The sequence below is a fragment of the Periplaneta americana genome, chromosome 10 (genome assembly GCF_040183065.1).
Source record: "Periplaneta americana isolate PAMFEO1 chromosome 10, P.americana_PAMFEO1_priV1, whole genome shotgun sequence".
NCBI classification, from domain to species: domain Eukaryota; kingdom Metazoa; phylum Arthropoda; class Insecta; order Blattodea; family Blattidae; genus Periplaneta; species Periplaneta americana.
Genome location: NC_091126.1, coordinates 44,696,665 through 44,715,754, shown reverse-complemented (window position 1 = coordinate 44,715,754; position 19,090 = coordinate 44,696,665). Strand labels below are relative to the sequence as shown.

At 35.1% G+C, this 19,090-nt stretch overlaps 2 protein-coding genes across 3 annotated transcripts in view; one reads left to right on the top strand and one right to left on the bottom strand.

The window, feature by feature from the left end:
• The window catches only part of LOC138707625 (uncharacterized), a 50,442-nt gene extending 40,853 nt beyond the window's left edge, over positions 1-9,589 (top strand). The window contains exon 4 of the transcript XR_011334298.1: positions 8,951-9,589. The gene's annotated coding sequence lies outside the window, so the exon portion shown is untranslated. The remainder of the gene's footprint in view (positions 1-8,950) is intronic.
• Positions 1,725-18,390, bottom strand: LOC138707626 (S-adenosylmethionine mitochondrial carrier protein homolog). Of its 2 annotated transcripts, none has more exons than XM_069837291.1 (6): positions 17,835-18,390; positions 11,835-11,991; positions 11,122-11,231; positions 5,822-6,092; positions 4,441-4,591; positions 1,725-2,031 (listed from the first exon to the last, which is right to left on the bottom strand). In XM_069837291.1, exons 1-6 carry the CDS (start codon positions 17,874-17,876, stop codon positions 1,929-1,931), a joined length of 834 nt encoding a protein of 277 aa, XP_069693392.1. In that variant the 5' UTR covers positions 17,877-18,390; the 3' UTR covers positions 1,725-1,928. The 2 variants fall into 2 exon arrangements, with proteins under 2 accessions (XP_069693392.1, XP_069693393.1); XM_069837292.1 differs by lacking the exon at positions 17,835-18,390 and adding an exon at positions 17,212-17,819.
• Between the last annotated feature and the right edge of the window lie 700 nt (positions 18,391-19,090).

Sequence of the window (19,090 nt, the reverse complement as noted above, 5' to 3'; positions counted from 1 at the left end):
GAAGTCGCCTCCTTCATGCAACAGCAGCTCTGATTCAATTATTTTGAAAACATTACATGTGCATCAAATGTTACCATTTCAAAACAGATTCAGCTTCGGTCTGCATGTGGAACTCCATAACATTCTATGCACATGAGCTAAATACATTGCTCCCACCAAACTATGATAGCTGATTGTATCAAATAGAGCAGTTGTAGTTACTTCATAGGCGATTCAGGAGATTGATAATAATAAAACATGAAATATCATTGAGTAATGAAAAGGAGTTTCACAGTTCACTGCTGATAATATTAAAATTTTACATAATATATGTTTCTACAGAAGAACCCTAATATTAGTAGTGAAATTTAAAGTATTGTAATTCTACCGTATAGTTAGAGGAGAATTCCAATAGGTTTGTTCTAGCATGGTTCAGAATTCATTCTGAACTGCCTGCTCATGCAAAGTATCTCAATGTGCGTTTCAACAAGACTTGAACTGATTCTGAACTCCCAGTTTTCTGTTAGTTTTCTGTTCCAACTTGCTTTGGAACAAGTGAAATTGGTTCTTAATTATGAGCAGAAACTGGGAATTTTGAAATGCTGATGCATGCACAGATGGCTTAATCTGAGGTCGAGGTTAAAATGCAGGTTAAAATTAAAAAAAAAAAAAAAATAGTCCATCATGAGTGATTTGGAAGGTGATAATGCTATATCTTATGACGAATTAAGTTCGGAAGATGAATATAATTTTAATGTGAGAAGAAACTCCGAAGGCTGTGAAAGAACAGTTAAAGAAATGTTCCAAAACGTAAAATCTCAAACTAGTTCTGAGAATGTACTCAACTAGTGCATGCATCAAAAGATGTTCTGTATTAGTTCGTAACACATTCTGAATTGCTTGCTGAAACAAACTTAATATGTCATTTGTCAGGTCTCAGGTGGACTCATGTTCTGAATGTAAGTGACTGGAAATAATTTCGAACTTCCATTTGAATGAAAATGTAAAATGCGCTGCTGTAGTCGAAACTATAGAAGAGCAAACATTTTTTCTTAAAACTCAGAAAATAACATTCGACTATATTCAGAATCTGTCATTGCCACAAATTCCTGTTCAGGAAATTTTCTACTATATGCAACTCTGCATTCATGAATTTTGTATTTATGACATGATGTACAATAAAGCATTCTTCTATTCATATCAAGAGCGAGAAACCTTGAAAGGACGAAACGAATTTACCAACTTTATAAAACACTTCATTGATACATGTGTACCTTCAACTATAACAAAGTTGTTTCATTTCTCAGATGGTTGCCCTGGGCAGAATAAGAACCACACAGTTGGTTTTCTTTTGGCATTGATGTACAGTGGAAGTTTCCAAAAGTCATTCACTACCTTTCCTATATGAGACCATCTCTTTAAAGGATTTGATAAGAGTTGTGGTACATAAAAGAAACCAGTCCCTGTTCTCAGGGATCCAGGGAAGATTATCAACCAGGTGTTTCTTGCATTTATAAAAATCAATGCTTTGCAGACATCTCTGTTTCGTCTCCATTGAGATTGCAGATTTCCCTGCAAGAAAACGACTGGTGATACCATAGAAGTCTATGGGAGATAAAGCAGGAAACCAGGTAGAGTGTATGAGGGCGGGCATAATAAGCCAATAGGCTACAGTAAATCCATGGCTGCATAACAGATGTGTCCTCGAAATAAAACACGATACTGGTAATTATGAAGGTATGTTTTTGTACTGAATTCTAGATTCTATACTACAAATAAAACTCTTTCTACAGAAAATATTTTATTATATAATATTTTTTAAATGACTAGTAATAAACACATCACAGACATAAAATGTCTTTGTTCGTTCATTCTCTTAATGGCTGGTCCCTTGGTCATAATTATTAAATACAACTAATAACTGTGAATGCATATTTTTATCACAGCACTTAACATTTTGAACAGAATTCTACTGTTGCTTGATAAGCACCAAAAAACACAGCACCTCCTAAAGTAATCCAAATTACACGAGGCACGAAACCAGCAAACAATCTGAAACACAAAATAATATAACATCATTATTCTGTCAATATATAATTATTTTTGTTGTTATTGTTCCATTTACAAAATGTGGACACAACCACTGTCAACACCTCAGGAGATGTCTTCATTTCCATTGTCATCATTATCTCTCCTTCCCCTCCCCATAATAATAATCTTTATTGTTCTCATCTTTAGCTCCTAATCTTTATGTTGTTCCTCCTCATTTCATCTCCATTCTTGTCATCTGCTAGTTTCCCACTCTCTTACTCTTTATGTACTTCCCCTACCTTATCACCACCACCATTTTTATCCTTGTAGTAATATTTTTTCTCACTCTTCTGCTCATTATGAACTTTCTCCTTATCATTATTGTTGTCACAATCTTCTTTCTCACTTTCCTACTTTAAAAATAATGTACTTCTCCTCCTATTAGGAACATTAAATCCAGACGTTTGAGATGGGCAGGGCATGTAGCACATATGGGTGAATCCAGAAATGCATATTGAGTGTTAGTTGGGAGGCCGGAGAGAAAAAGACCTTTGGGGAGGCCGAGACGTAGATGGGAGGATAATATTAAAATGGATTTGAGAGAGATGGGATATGATGATAGGGAGTGGATTAATCTTGCACAGGATAGGGACCGATGGCGGGCTTATGTGAGGGTGGCAATGAACCTTCAGGTTCCTTAAAAGCCATTTGTAAGTAAGTACTTATCATCACCATTTGATTTTTGTCGTAATCTACTCTTCCTGCACTTTCACACCATCATTTTTATTTTTGTAATTTTCTTTCTCACTCTTACATTTTTTTTTTCCTTTTTTATTATCTTGATATATTACTTTATCGTTTGTATCTATATGCTATATAGTACGTTTTTGCTATTCAACTTTTTATGTCTTGTAATCCGCATGTATTCTCCTATTAATATATTAACTGTATATTATATCTCAAGGGAATTAATCGTCGAATTTATCTCGCAGTTTATGTCTTATAAATTGTATATATAAGTTACCCCTTATGTTATGTAACTGATTTTGATTATATGTAATTTTCTACTATATTTTATGTAGTATCCAAGGTCTCTTCTTTTGTGTTGTTTTCTATTCTATTACACAATTTTGTATTTCATGTATATTATTGAAACCTGCTTGAGTGGAAGAGAAGGCCTTATGGCCTTAACTCCGCCAGGCAAAATAAAACTACTACTACTACTTTATTACTTCCTCCTCCATACCATCTTCATTGTTGTGATCATCTTCCTCACTCTCCTACTCTTTATTACTTCTTCCTCATATTTACTGTTGCCATATTCTTCTTTCTCACTTTCCTACTCTTTATTACTTCGTCCTTAGCATATTTAATATTGTATTCTTCTTTCTTGCTCTCCTACTCTTTATTGATTCCTCCTCATACTGTTGTATTCTTCTTTCTTACTCTCCTACACTTTATTACTTCCTCCTCATCATATTTACTGTTGTATTCTTCTTTCTTACTCTCCTACTCTTTATTACTTCCTCCTCAGCATATTTATTGTTGCATTTTTCTTTCTTACTCTCCTACTCTTTATTACTTCCTCCTCAGCATATTTACTGTTGTATTCTTCTTTCTCACTCTCCTACTCTTTATGCACTTCTTCCTTCTCATCATATTTATTATGTTCTTCTTACTCACTCTCCTACTCTTTATGTACTTCCTCCTCTTCATATTTACTGTTGTATTCTTCTTTATCACTCTCCTCTTTATGTACTTTCCCATCATATTATTGTATTCTTCTTTCTAACTCTCCTACTCTTTATGGACTTCATATTTATTGTTGTCATATTTCTCTTTCTCGCTCTCCTACTCTTTATGTACTTCCTCCTCTTCATATTTACTGTTGTATTCTTCTTTCTCACTCTCCTACTCTTTATGAACTTCCTCCTTATCACATTCATTCTCACTCTCCTACTTTATTTACTTCCTCCTCCCTATCATCTTTATTGTTGTAATCTTTTTTTCTCACTCCCCTATTAAAGAGTAGTTCTTCTTTCTCCTTATCACATTTATTGTTGTCATAATCTTCCTCCCTATTATCATCTTTGTTATTTTCGTAATCTTCTTTCTCATTCTCCTACCCGATATATACTTCCTCCTCCTCATCATCATCATTATCCTCTTTATTGTCTTTTCTTTCTCACTCTCCTACAGTTTATGTACTTTATCACCTTTACTGTTTCCACCTGCACCTCTATTTCCTTCTTTTAATTAATTTCATTATCGTAATCAGGATCCTTATTTTCATCCTCATTCTTTTACTCCTCCATTTCCTCCTCCGCGACATCATCATCATCATCATCATCATCATCATCATCATAAACAATAAAAACACAAGATGAATTTACAGAATTCGTGTACCGGTATATTGAAGTGTTTACATACCCCTGAATACCTCCTTCTTTGTAGATATGGACAAGCATAGAAGTCGTTCGAAGTTTTGCACAGTCACCTTTGGAATGTATATTTTTCTTTGCCAGCATTATTCGAGTTTTAGCTACATCCAATGGTGTTGTGGCTGCAGCTGCAACAGCACCTTGAAAGAAATTGGCACTACTTTACGAGTCAAATATTATTTTTACTAGTAACTCTACCAATTTGGTGTAAACTAGAAATCAAATATGAACTTCAGGTTATTCATATATAATTTTTAATGGTTATTCAACGAGATTTCATTAATTATTTCGTATGTCGGTAAAAATTGTGATGTGATGATGAAAATGTCATATGGTTACCTGATATTCACATTGCAATTGAGGACAACTGCAGTAAAATTCCAATAATATAATCAACCCAAGTGGGATTCGAACACACACCTGAGTGCAGATTCATGAGTCCAGCTCACTACTCCTGAGCTATGCTGGTTGCAAATAGCATGTAATATAATCCTTCACAAGCTGACATCAAATGCACATGCTGTGAACTAACTGGAGTGCAAATTCTACCCCACGTTATTTTCCCTAGAATTATGTTTTAATATTTTATGTACGTGTGAATTCAGAATCTGGAAGAAAAAAAAAAGCCTACTAATGACAACAAGTCCATACAAATACAATAACTCGTCATCCACGGAATGGATGTGTATAAATGTTACATTTTATTTCTTAACTTAACTTATGTTAAACCATTTGGTTTTTGCTAAAACCACACAAGTTTAACTTCAAGAATACAAATGGTCCGTTTTCACGTCACTGTTTCTTTCATAAAGCTGGCAGCTACCTCTTTCGAAGAATGAATACTGAGTTTTCATCTGTTTTTTTATAGATATTTTTGTTTAAATCCTAATTTTAAATTCTGTCAATAGATTGAATTTTTTTTAATTATCTTCATAAATTCTGTCTCTCTTTCATTTCAAAAATCTGTTAGCAGTACAAAAGATTTAACCATGTCATATTATGTACTAAGTTATGATTGTGCCCTTGAAGACAATGATTTAGATTATCTAAATATTCTGATAATATCAGTATGGAATAAAGGGAATCCTCATATTTTCCCTGAAAAGTATGTTTACGTGAAGCCTTTAACATTTCGGAACTGAACATTTTGATGTCATGCAGTTCATCCACAAATAATGTTTAATCGCTGTTATCTCACTGGTCTGAATGCGTGCGTTATAGTACATGATGCTTTACACAGGATCTCCTCAATGGCCATGTAGCAAACATCTGATCTGCACAATTCGTCAACATTTTTCATCTGTGAATCATATATTAAATTAGAAAACACTCTTAAGTAATAATTTTGCATTAAGCCTATGGTAAATTACCTGACAAAGATCCACACACTGATACTTCAATAACATTCAACTCTTCTTTCGTAAATTCATACCATTCAGCTTTCAACCACTCCCACATTGGAAACTGTATCAGCACAAATGGTATTTCTCGAAGAACAGTCGTGGTGAAGCCACGATACATGCCTAAAAAACCTTCTGTTTCAATAGTTCTTCTACAAATGGAAAGAGGTAATAATTTTTCTACTGCAGCTTGTTGCCTCTGTTTCACTATTTCAATTGGTACTTTGATAAGACATGAAGCCTGAAAATAAATACGTCATATTCAATACAAAGCAGGCAGAAATTCTCTTTACATTAGGGTTAACAGACGTCCTCTTTTCCCAGAAACAGTCCCCGAATTTTTCTTTCTGTCCCTGACAAAATTCGTCCCCAGATTTAATAATTTATATCAGATATCCCTGGACTTGTGTTAATTATTAATATGATATGCTATGATATATATTTGATGTCAACATTTACATCCATGTAATGTGGACCTCACAATTTTGTATCCTGTGCCACAATTACATTCATTGCAGATATACCTTTTGTAGATGCTCTTCTAATTTAGATTCATACCATTCTTACTGTAACTTTAATTCAAAACAAGAATGTAACTTTTATTGTTACGATAATAATCACTTTCTATAATTGAATGTAAACACTCCCGTCAACAATGGGATTTCCACTCCACACAGTAACACAGTATTCGTTATTGCACTCCACAGACGACAATGACAATTTACTTGGATTATTGAGAACAACAATGTACTGCTAATCTTAACTAATGTTCACAAAGCACTATTTACAAATCAGAACTGTCAGTTCTCAGTTCACAGTTCGTTTGCCTTGGCTAGTTCTTCTAGCTCAGTCACTCGAGTTCACAGTATCTGGAACCCCAGACTTTCAGAGACAATCCACTGAACTTCGAACTCAGGTCCCCCAACTGCGGTCCACTGCACTCAAACTCAGGAATTCTGGCTCCCACAGTTACGGACACAACTCAAGTCTAACTCCAGTCTCGAAGCTGGCTTCACTGCTACACAAGACTGCCTTGCTGTCCAAAACTAGCAACGACTGCAACTAACTACTCAAGTTCACTCGCGTGTTGTATTTATAACTAAACCATAGTTTCCGGAAAGTATGATGCTGGAAATTTCTACAGATGCCCAGAAGATGGCGCCTCTCGATTTCTCTGGATTTCTCCCCTCAGTCGCAGGTGCATTACTTCCCCCTCTCTGCCGCTGTCGCCATCTCTCCTCTCCTCTCTACGCCACAGCACATGCCCCAGGAAGCAGATGCGCGCGCAACTTCATTTGCTGTGCCGAGCCACTGCCGACTTTGCCCTTCTTCTGCCGGTCGCGAGATCGTATCCCGGCTGTCACAATACCTCTTATTTATATTTCCTCATTATTGTATCCTCCTCTTTCCCTTAAACTCATTCACTATTTATTATAATCTCTTACTTTTGTCTCCATCTAAAGTGATCAGTATTCCCACCTTCAAAACCCAACTACTTAATTTAGATAATTCAAAATTGACACTTTTACAACTCCTTTCTTGATTTCCAGTTCGCTTACATCGAACACACTCTGTTTCTAATAATACTTGTTGCTAATCCTTACTACGTCACTATCCAATCAGATCGTTATTATGTCTATTTCTTAAGTGTATTACATTTTCTATCTCACTTGTTTTTACATGGTATGCTTCACTATCCTGGCTAGCCTCCGCCACCATCCTCCTCGCCTATTTTCATTTCCTCTATCTTCTCACTTATCTTCCTACTTAACTTCTCAAATGTATTATCTAATCTACTTACTAATCATCAATCAGGCACATTCACTTCACCCACTTCTGTCATCTTCTCTCCATTTCAGCCCTTGTATTCACAGAAACACTTTCACTTCTCCTCTCGGCACTGACCTTCCATCCCACTAAACTAATTAAATCACTTCCCGAATCACTTGAATTTTTACTTGCGTCACTAAACTTCATTGCACTTGTGGTACTTAAGCTGCTCTTATCTGATTTCTTCACATATGTTTTCTTCTTATGTATTCTCGATCTCAGCATTTCCTGGTTGTCTCGCGCTTCCTCCGGCACGAAATGCTCATTTTGAAATTCAGCAAATTCTCTGTCGTCTATTCGCATCTGGTCAACGATCTTGTTATGATCCACCACGACTGCTGATTGAACAGACTGTCCATCACCTGTCACGTATATTTTGTCCCAGTTCGAATTTCGATCTTCTCTTATCCTCTGTTTACTTGCGCTGGTCGGTATTAATCTATGCCAGTGATTTTCTTCATTTTCCATATATCTGCGGTTGTTTCATTTTATTTCCCTGTTGACCATTCTTCTGCCTCACGATTGTAATTCCATCAGTTTGTCCATTAATACCTTGCCACCTCGTATCCATTTCTTCAGATCTCCTCTACTCTTTTTCAAATTGATGTTCTCGCTTCTTTGTATTTAATCCAAATATTGGGTGATCTTCATTTGCCTTACAGAATTCTACATCATAGTATTTCCCATTGACTTTTAATTTATCTTCATATAACTTTGTAAAGTGTCCATTCGCTCTTGCTGCCTTCATGAAAGGGAGTAGTAGCTTCCTTTCACATCTCATCTCGTAGCTCAGGTCTTTTGTAATTATTAATATGATTTAATGCTTCTTGCACATTACTGTGATAAATTCTGATAATGCAACTTTGCCGCTTATTCATGATGCCATAATCAAAAATGAAGATGAGGACGTAACTGCTGTCGAGTCTTCCATTGTAATCGAAGTTAACTGAAAAACTGAACTCCAGGAAAGAAGATAAATTTATTCCACCGTCAATTATGCGACTTTTGGACATTTTTAGAAGTGACTCTTATTTCACAAAAAAATTCTCAGTCTCTCATGAATTTTATAAAAATGCTGTTGAATATCCCAGTGCCTGGGTTATTCATTCACAAGATATCTATGAAATGTACTTATATTGCTGAGACCTCCTCTAGAAAGAGACTAATTTGAAGAGACAGTCTAGTATTTTTCTCAAAATATAAATGGACTTGACACGGATAATAATTTATTTGATTAAATTTCTTACTTGAAGAAATATGTGATTTCAGAGAAAATGACAAAGTGGAATGAAGAGAATGCTACTCTTTGCTCAAAAATGGAGTGACTTCTTAAATTTCCTCTGAGGAAATGATTCCCTGTGCCGAGTTCCAGAAGTTGATTGAATTTTGTGTATTTTTGGAAGTAATGCTTCAGTGGAGAAAGTTTCTTCAATGAACGTGATGTGGACATCTCAAAAATCCAGAATGAGTTTAGAAACTGTTAGTGCAATGTTTGCTATCATAACCAACTTGGACACAACCTGTCAGAAATTTGCAAAAAAATTGGAATCTACATAAGGCCTGCTTAAAAGAATTCACTCTCATGAAAAAACAGTACTTTAGTCTGTAAACAGAATGAGTACTAGTATTTTAATTCTACAGATTGTGAAAAAAACAATAGAAGTGAACAACAATCTGGCAGAAATGTTACAAATATTTTTTTTATTATATGTCGATATATCTGTTCCCAGAAATTGTGAAAAAAATCTGGTAAGCTTACTTTAGATGCCAGGTGTTAATATGTTGCATGACAGAATTAAATTGTTTAAATGTTTTTATTATGGAAATTGAATTGCAGTAATCCATTAAATTTAAAAATTGTACAAATAAAATTTTCTTATGGATCAATACTTTTGATCATGTTTATAATTTGGCATTTTCTTTTAATAATATATTTTATCATGCAGTTATCTAACATCAATGGAGCTGATGATAGCAAGAAGGTGTTTTGACGAGATGTCAGAGGATTTTCCAATGAATTACCTGACGATCTCCCTACAGTTAGGGAACACTCAACTATACTAAAAGCCAGGTTATGAACTGACTAAACCGGAAGCAACGTTCTGTTGCTCTCTTTCTGAGTTCTGTTGCCACATAGTGGCGCGAGATTCAAAGTGTATTTAAAATAACTACTGTCTATAGTTCTCGATAACACTATCAACAATATTAGTAATTAAAATTACTGTTTTTAAGAAAGCATGATCTAATGACGCTGGTACGAAATGCGACTCATAATGCACGTGGTACTGCAAATAAACTGGGAAGTTTGGCTCCACTGTCTCCATGATTCCGTTGCCAGATTTTCGTTAGCAGACGACATTTTCACGTGAGGTCCAATGAAAAGCTCCGTTCTCCTTCCCCCCTCCACCCCACCATACTCAACATGTCATCGCTGCACAGGCTACCCCTCTAACCTGCACTTTCCTCTCGCCCTGCCAACTACTTCCTGTTTGTATGACTTGAGGCTTTCCCGGCGTTTGATGTAGAATAACTCTTCTCGGGTTCTCAGCCAGGTGAGTTGGAGATTAGCTTCCAAGCTTTCGACGGCTAGCTCTGCCATCTTCTTCAGGGACGAAGAAGATGGCAGAGCTAGCCGTCGAAAGCTTGGAAGCTAATCTCCAACTCACCTGGCTGAGAACCCGAGAAGAGTTATTCTACTTCCTGTTTAGTCGGTTCATAACCTAGCTTTTAGTATAGATAGATAATCGGCACAAACATGACTTAAACTCATACTCAAGAACTACACACTGCCTTGGAACATGATCCTTTCTTGCAAATCAAGATTTCAGGTATAACTCCCTGTAAAGTTGATTTGAATAATTTCGAGGGAAAAATTGTTCCAGAGCTGGGTATCGAACCCGGGACCTTTGGTTTAACGTACCAACGCTCTACCACCGAGCTACCCGGGAACTCTAACCGACACTGATCCAACCCGGCTCTGGAACAATTTTTCCCTCGAAATTATTCAAATCAACTTTACAGGGAGTTATACCTGAAATCTTGATTTGCATAATACACGTCACTGTTCGTTAACAGAAAACCACAACTTAAGTCACACGGAGTTAGTGTGCACTCGAAGTTGGTTGCTTGACGGTTGTCAGCCCACTTTGAGGTCTGTGGATATAGAGGGAAAAATTGGATCGGTGTCGGTTAGAGTTCCCGGGTAGCTCGGTGGTAGAGCGTTGGTACGTTAAACCAAAGGTCCCGGGTTCGATACCCGGCTCTGGAACAATTTTTCCCTCGAAATTATTCATGATCCTTTCTTGCTACTCCTAGACTATATCTATATTGGTGTTATGTAACATTATGAGACAAACAGAGAGAAAAGTTTTCAACAATCTAGGAATATAAACTTGTTTCATGATCTTACTCGCATTTGCTGTTAGATATTTTTTACTTACAATTTCACCAATTGAAGCAGCACCCATGTGTATTATAGGTACATATTTTGGATCGATATGTTTAGCAGATATCTTCTTAATAGTATCATAAGTACAGAAGAAAACAGAAGCTGTAAATAAAAGAACAATTACAGCGAAGTTATTAAATTCTACTGAAATAAAGTTATATATCATCTTAGACAAAAAAATACTGGCTGCCATACACCAAGTCCCCTTTGAAAGACTTTGGTTGATTTTGTGAGAGCTTAGTTTTACACATGAACGAATTTCTCATGCAAGACTCCACTCTGTTTTTCCTTTGTTTTGTTTTTGTTGCTTGAAGTGTTATAAATAATCTATAACAAGATATTCAAGGCGTAAATTATGTGCAAAATAAGTATTCTTCTCCTCGTCATGTGAACCAGGCACTGCATAAAGGACGACTTAGACAAATTCACGCTACAGGAGATGGGTCATTTTTGTGTCTAAGGCTGTACATAATGCAACCAATAAAGTGGTATGCAGGAAATGGAATAAAATGCTTCAAAAACTTTCTTAATATTACAGAAAATAAAATGATTCATGTTAAAACATAGAAAAAAAAAATTAAAGATCGATATTTCCAAGAACATTTTATAATGATGTTTAGAAACAAGGGAATGATTTATCTCATTGTACATTTATAAGCCTACTGATCATGAAATTTCAATTAAAGATATTTGACTTAATTCTACCTGTAGGTGCTGAACCAATAGCAGCGGTTCCAACTCCTTTATAAAGGTGGCGAAATCCTCCACTCTTAAAAAATCCAGAAGGACTCTGAAGTCTGGTTTTTAATGTATCCAGAGGAAATAGAGCCATATCAACTGTTATTCCCGCAATTCCACCTGCCTGCAAAAATTACTCGCTGTCATTTAAATGATTCAATGTTCTTACAAGTGTACTGCAACTACTGGGTGTTCATTTCAAAGTGTGTCATGACGTCACTGTTGTTGGGTCACCGATTTGAAGCGAGTTTCAGTTTATATGTTAGAGAAGTTGCCTATTATTTAAGGCGTTCTTCAATCTGAACTTGAGAATGTACGGTATAACTTGAACGTCGTAGCAACAGATGGCGGTCTGTACGGTCTGTGTGCTACCATAACCTCTTTCGAACTGTGTTTTGCGCTGGCAAGTCGTACGCAGGGTATTTGTTATCATCGGTTGCGTATGGTAACATTCCACAACACAAATCAAATGCTCCGTGTCCATGTTGACCGTCGAAGTTAATGTCAACAAATACGTAAGTAATCGTCTTAACCCTGTCCCCATATCTCGACAGTACGTATTTCCAAACAGTTCACATTCCTGCCACTACCGGCGTTACCGTACGTATCGGCACGTACTCTTCAGAATGAACGCCGTACTTGCTAGCCAACTTCTCTGCCTCTTAGATTATACACCTGAGCTGCGGAAGTGTAGGAAGACTGAATTCTCTAGGCTCGTCAGCTAGCCACATGACGGCATGCAGCGAGCCAAGACACATTTTGAACTGAACACCCAGTATTTATAGTCATTCTTGTATAAATGTATTAGTTTTGTAATAGTCTAATAGTCAACCACCTCAGGTCTGTACATGGTGTTTCAGTAGTAAACTCTCAGTGCCTCAGTAATTTCTCTGGTGCAGTATCTTACAGATGATGTGATGTGAAAAAGTTATATTAATACGAGAAATAAAGTACCTATAACAAAATATGTTCTTATATGTTTAACTGTGCTTAATAAGGAAAGGTAAAAAGAGCTACTGATTAAATCACACTTTCAGTACGATTATTTCCTTAATAGCCCACTGCCAAGATGTACCAAATAGCATGCAGGCAGAACTATAATTCTGGAAATACTACTGCACAACTGTGGCTTAGTCATTGTCTGCTGTGCAATAAGTGCTAAGAAAATAATAGGGTCCATCTTCTCAAATGACATAATTATCACTCAAAGATACAGACAACGAATATTTAAAACTTTTTTCGAAACATGACTGCCTACACACAGTGGCATGCTGTTTTCTAAAGTTCATACAGCTGTATTCTTAGTAAATTAAATAATCACGTTTGAGAACAGAGTTATTAGTGTTGTATTATGACTATCATGTTCCTCCAATATGAAACCCTGAAACTTGTATTTGTGGGAAAATCTAAAAGAAAATTTTCAGAGGGAGACAGGATCAATTTCGAACAATCTTCGCTCTGTGAAAAACAATTATGGTAATTTATGAATGCGTCAACAGTAATTATTTGTATGTGTAAAAGGACAGGGCCCATATAGCTTTTAATGCATTAAAAAACTCGTTGCAAGGCATGTAAAAATTTATAACAATTTGAAGCTCTGAATTTATCAGTTCTGGTAAGCATCTGTTCCTCACATCAGTCCACTTGTTCTTCATCATTGAAAACACTCGTTCCACAAATGCATTCGATCCAGGTATGTTCAATATGAAACATATGAGTCGGGAAATATTTGGCACTTTCTGCTAAGGCACCAATGTGAAGAATTTGACCCACTTAGGCACATCACTATCTTTAGCAATACAGTCAGTAAAACTGTTTTACAATATTTTATTATTATCAAGTGCCAAATTAGAAATAAAGGAGGAAAGTGTTGTATGGGGGAATAAAAAATTTAAGGCAACATTAGCATCCAGAAAATGTAGGAATACGGGAAAAAACGTACAACCTGGCAACCCTGTCACTGAAACATTAACAGTCTAGACTTCTTTCAAATTACACGTCTATGGAGTATTTATTTACAAAACACAAATGACAAACTGGAACACATATCAGTAACAGTTACCATTACATAGATTTAATTCCAAAACAATTTATGCAGTTCTGTTTACTTCTGCATGGAGAAGTTGTGGATTATAAATACAGAATGAAACATAAGTAATGTCATTCATTTCAAGGAGTTATTCTTTAAGATATTTTAAAGAAAAATTTAGAGATGAGAAGTAAAAACAAAAAGAAGGAATTATGAAACAAGTTTATAATGTTATAGTTTATTACATGAGTAAATGTTATGAAATGATTGTAGTGAGTTTCATACTTTTTACGAATGTAATAATTGTATAACATTATAAATGAGTTTCATACGCTACTTTTTTTTTGTACGACAGCATCATAAAACAATATTAATAAAGAAATAACATCATACATTATTTGTAATGATGGTAATTTGATATCGTGGTATGTGAAGAAAGAGTTTGCTGTGACAATGATGATATAGCATTGGCAAATTGTTTCATAATGTTAAGGGGAGGCAGAGGTGAATTTTTCGAACAAAACTGAAGAAAAAATGAAAATTTGGTTTTTTCCATTTTTATTATCTTTATTTTGATATTCCGATGTTAGTTTTTGATTTTGTGCCCTTAAAAGTATGAAATTAAAACCAAGATAACTGTATTACTATATTATTCCCATAATAAACTAATACTTATCGTTATTTATATACCTTCTCTGAACATATAAATAAAAAGAAATATTGAAAATTTCTTACAATATGGTGCATTGAGCATTTTATATCAAATGATATAAAGTTTTATAAAATTATTAATATTTACAGAACTATTGTACTTAGAAAGTTGAAACTTGGTATGTCCATTACTAATAACATACTTAGTATCCATGATCAATTTCAAACAAATCGGATAAATTTTGTGGATTTTGAAATATTCACCTCTGCCTCCCCTTAACTTTATGATACAAGTTGTGCCTTCATAACAGAACTCATGACGTTTTAGTTGGCATGGCAATATTTTTTTACAGCACTAGCATGATAATATGGCACATTAGGCATGATTTTCACTAACGATAAAGACTGTTTATAATGCTGATGCACAAAAAATATTAATTTTAAACTTTTAGATTTAATTTTTATTAAATATTCAGTGAACAATGCCAAAAAGAAAAGTTTATTTTGCATTATACAAATGTAATTTAATGATTTAAAAAATCTCCATTTGTTGTACAATGAGCATTTAGTTCATCCAGTTAGAAATAGTTCCCTTGACTTTAATTTTTAAAGTAGTAATCGGTAAACTTACATACAAAAAATCAAGTTTCCTGAGCTATATTTAAAAGCAAGTGTGTTCTGTTTACATTTCTCGTTGTCTTACCCCTTCCTTACATATGCGAGCTGCATCTGTCCAGGCATTTTTACAGCATTGTCACAGTGCATCAGGTTTTAAAATTATTTTACAGAACGAAAACTTACATTTGTTTGTAAAAAATTTCTGCACATTTAAAGGACAAAACTAAAATTCTTTCAGTCATTTATTATCATAATACACTGCCGTCATAAATTGACTGAGCATATTGGGAATTAATTCAATAGCTATCCCGAAATATGCTATGAAATGTTTCATATGAAATATATTTATTTTCGAAAAAGACACACAAACGAGCAAAATTGAATTAAACTTTTTTTATTTGAAATAGCCTATCTCAAAGAATAACCTCTTGAAATTAATGACATTACTTACGGTTAATCCTGTATATACATACATAATGATGCACTGGAAGGAATAGTGAAAGGGAGGGAGGAAAGTTCATGGTATAAGAAGATACGAGATTATAGACGACATTAAGATTAATGGATCATATGCGGAGACTAAGAGGAAGGCAGAAAATAGGAAAGATTGAAGAAGAATGCTTGGTTTGCAGTTAAAAACTGTCACCCTGTATATACATACATAATGATGCACTGGAAGGAATAGTGAAAGGGAGGGAGGAAAGTTCATGGTAGAAGAAGATACGAGTTTATAGACGACATTAAGATTAATGGATCATATGCGGAGACTAAGAGGAAGGCAGAAAATAGGAAAGATTGAAGAAGAATCTTGGTTTGCAGTTAAAAACTTGCCCTTGGGCAGATCCATATATCTTAATATCATCTATCATATGATATCTTCGTCTACTCCGAACTTTTCTACATTTGCCAGTCTTTCCAGTGCATCCTTCAATAAGAGTTTCTTCTCAACTAGTGACCCAACCAATTCCTTTTTTTCTTCCTGATCAGTTTCAGCATCATTCTTTCTTCACTCACTCTTTCCAACACAGCTTCATTTCTTATAAGCTTATGTGTACACAAATTAGCATTAACATGAGTATCTTTCTATGAAGCAACTTAAAACTTTTGTATAATTTTTTTTCTTTGCACTAAAAGAAATATATAAACATACTTAATAAATCGTATAATCAAACAGCATTCTTTTAAATTCGATCCTCATATACACGGACTAAAAACTTCTAACTTGTGATCCTTATGTAGCCCTACTGGATACTGTATTTATCTTAAAATGCAAGAATTTTGTTCACTTGCTTATATTGACAATATTGTAAAAAATTCCTATGCAAAAGACTGCTGCTCTGGGAAAAGAACATATCCCAAGACAGTAAAAATTAAGGAAACACAAAATATAATTCCACAGACTGAAGGACTAGATAAAAGGAGAACATTACATTTGTTCTTACATTTGTGGAATAAAGAGTAATAAGAAGGCAGGTATATTGCTAGAGAATTGTAAGGTACAAAATAAAGAATACAATTTTTTTCCCTATTAATCTACTTAATTGGTTATAATCAGAAAAGGCAATGTTTATTATTGCGAAATTCTGCAAAGTAGCAAAACCAGATGCAACAGCTGGGGATCATCATGCTGAACACACACTATCCCTGTACTGAATGGATGATCATTCATCTCTGCTGAAGCATGTGGACGTGAGGCCAGCAGTCGACTGCTTTTCTTTAACCTTTCATAGGCTGTCACGCCACAGATTAAATTAATTCTTGGACTACCACATACTGTAGTTTTTGTTGACGTCCAACTAGTTACACGTCATGACCAATTTGTTGGCTGGTTACATTCACAAATTTGGCTTGCTGTCATACTATTTGCTATATAGAGAGGGAGAGGGAGAGCAGATTGATACAGAACACCTCAGTACATGTAAAGTTTAGAAGAAGAATGGAGTGAGAAGTAAGAAGGATATTAACTTCATTGTTAAATCCTTAGCGTTATGTACATATTTTTTTAGCAAGAATTCAGTAAAAAATACCTGAATAAATTTGTAATACTTATTTAAAGTTTCCTTTTAAACTACAGGGTCTATTCAGAGATTGTGGAATGAAAACAAATTTAGGCTAGACTAGCGCTGAGATAGTTCCTTTCGTACTCCACTTATACACCTCACATATACGAATTTGTGACAGGTAAGGTTTGGTTAGTTTAGGCGTCTGTTATGCCTTGCTTAGGCGATTAACTTCATCTCCACAAATAATTCCTTTATATATTCAGCGATTTTAACTTCCAAAATCACCAGAATCACCTCAGCGCTAGCTTCACCCAAAGTTATTCGATATACCACTACAATAGGCCTATGTAGTAATCATTTATTTCGTATAGGACAGCTCATTAGTGGCGTGCATATGGACGTCTTACCCTCAAAAGAAATTTGATTCCCCTTAGTTTTGCATAATTCTGTACTTTTCCCCATTATATTTGTGTCTTAAATAAATTGTAATCGAATTTTCCTAGCAGGTTATATAGCCCTAATCTCACTTATAGCAAACTAATACAAATTCTTCTAACGCGATGTCACTGCAAGATTTTGAGCTTTGGGGATAGGTAACAATAGATAAGTAATGAAATAAATTTGGTTAAAAGTGTTGTAGTATGCAGTGTAGAAAAGTGAACTTACGGTTAGCGATGTTAGCATTGGTAAATCTGAATCTCTTGTCATAGTAAATTAAATATTTTTTACGATTTTTTATTCAACAGTTCCAATAAATATTACCACAGTGACGATTTAGATTACAATATATTAACGCTTGAACAGATGTAATCGGTAATTGTAAAAAATTTCACTCGACAGAAAACACACATGTAGGTTATGCACAGTTACAATGAAACAGTATAGATTATCGCTATTTTTTTTAAATATGAAACGTTTTATAGTACATTAATTAATTTATTTATTTCACTGATTTTAAGATATGAAGTCCACAGGGTATAATTATAAAATTATGTTAATAAACTAAATTATGTGTGAAAATACAAATTGGTTCTTTGTTATTGGTGTTGCTTATTTATGGACGTATTCATGCGAGTCGTATCGCAATTCGCTAGCAGTCGCTGCTATCGGTTTGTTATTGCAATTTATTTCGAAATAAATAATTTTTGACACCTTTGTTATTTGATAAAAAAAGGTTAGGTTTGGTTAGTTGAGGTCCGCGCATGCGCAGTTTGACATCACAGTCAGGTTTGCAGGCCTTCTATCGTTGATTGGATCCGTAAGCAACGATTGGATCGATGATGTAGTACATTGATACCTCTGGTATCTATAGATGAGTTCAGTCGACACGAATGCCGCCATATGGGCCGCCTACTGAATATTAATTTGTTTCAGCTTGGTAGGTGGCTCTGGATTAGTACATTATAAATATTGTGGATGGCATTTGTTGGAGTGAACCCGGTGCCGGCACGTAACCTACTCCTGTCAAATAGCACCAAGGGGGGACGCCAGGCTTAACGTCCCCTCCAACGGACGAATCACTATCAACAATGACATACAGTATACCTTCTCCTCATATGCACTGCGGAGAGATTTGGGATTTAACCCAGGCATATTGATACACAATCTAGTGATTAGAAGTTGTACACCACCATCTCTTCTAATTCCGAGGTAGAAATTTTACATGAAAATTTCTGGCCCCAGCGGGAATCTAACTCGGGCCGGCTAGTCTGGAGGCGTACGCGCTGCCACAGACTTAACTTGGCGGACGTTTTTTTGTTTATATTCATGAAGTTGCCTGGTACTTGTTCCCCAACCACTGCCGTGAATTGTTCTCAGTATCTTGTTTTGGATAACTTGTATCTTCTTCATAACTGATTTTCTAGCATAAGCCCAAGCTGGTGTAATATTTCGAATTAAGGCCTTGTAGATATGCAATTTGG

Coding starts and splice junctions, on each gene's coding strand:
- LOC138707626 (XM_069837291.1), bottom strand. CDS start 17,876: ATGACAAGAGATTCAGATTTACCAATGCTAACATCGCTAACC. Junction 11,232..11,834: donor TATTGGTTCAGCACCTACAG/GTAGAATTAAGT, acceptor TTTTATTTACAG/CTTCTGTTTTCTTCTGTACT. Junction 2,032..4,440: donor AAAGAAGGAGGTATTCAGGG/GTATGTAAACAC, acceptor TTTGTGTTTCAG/ATTGTTTGCTGGTTTCGTGC.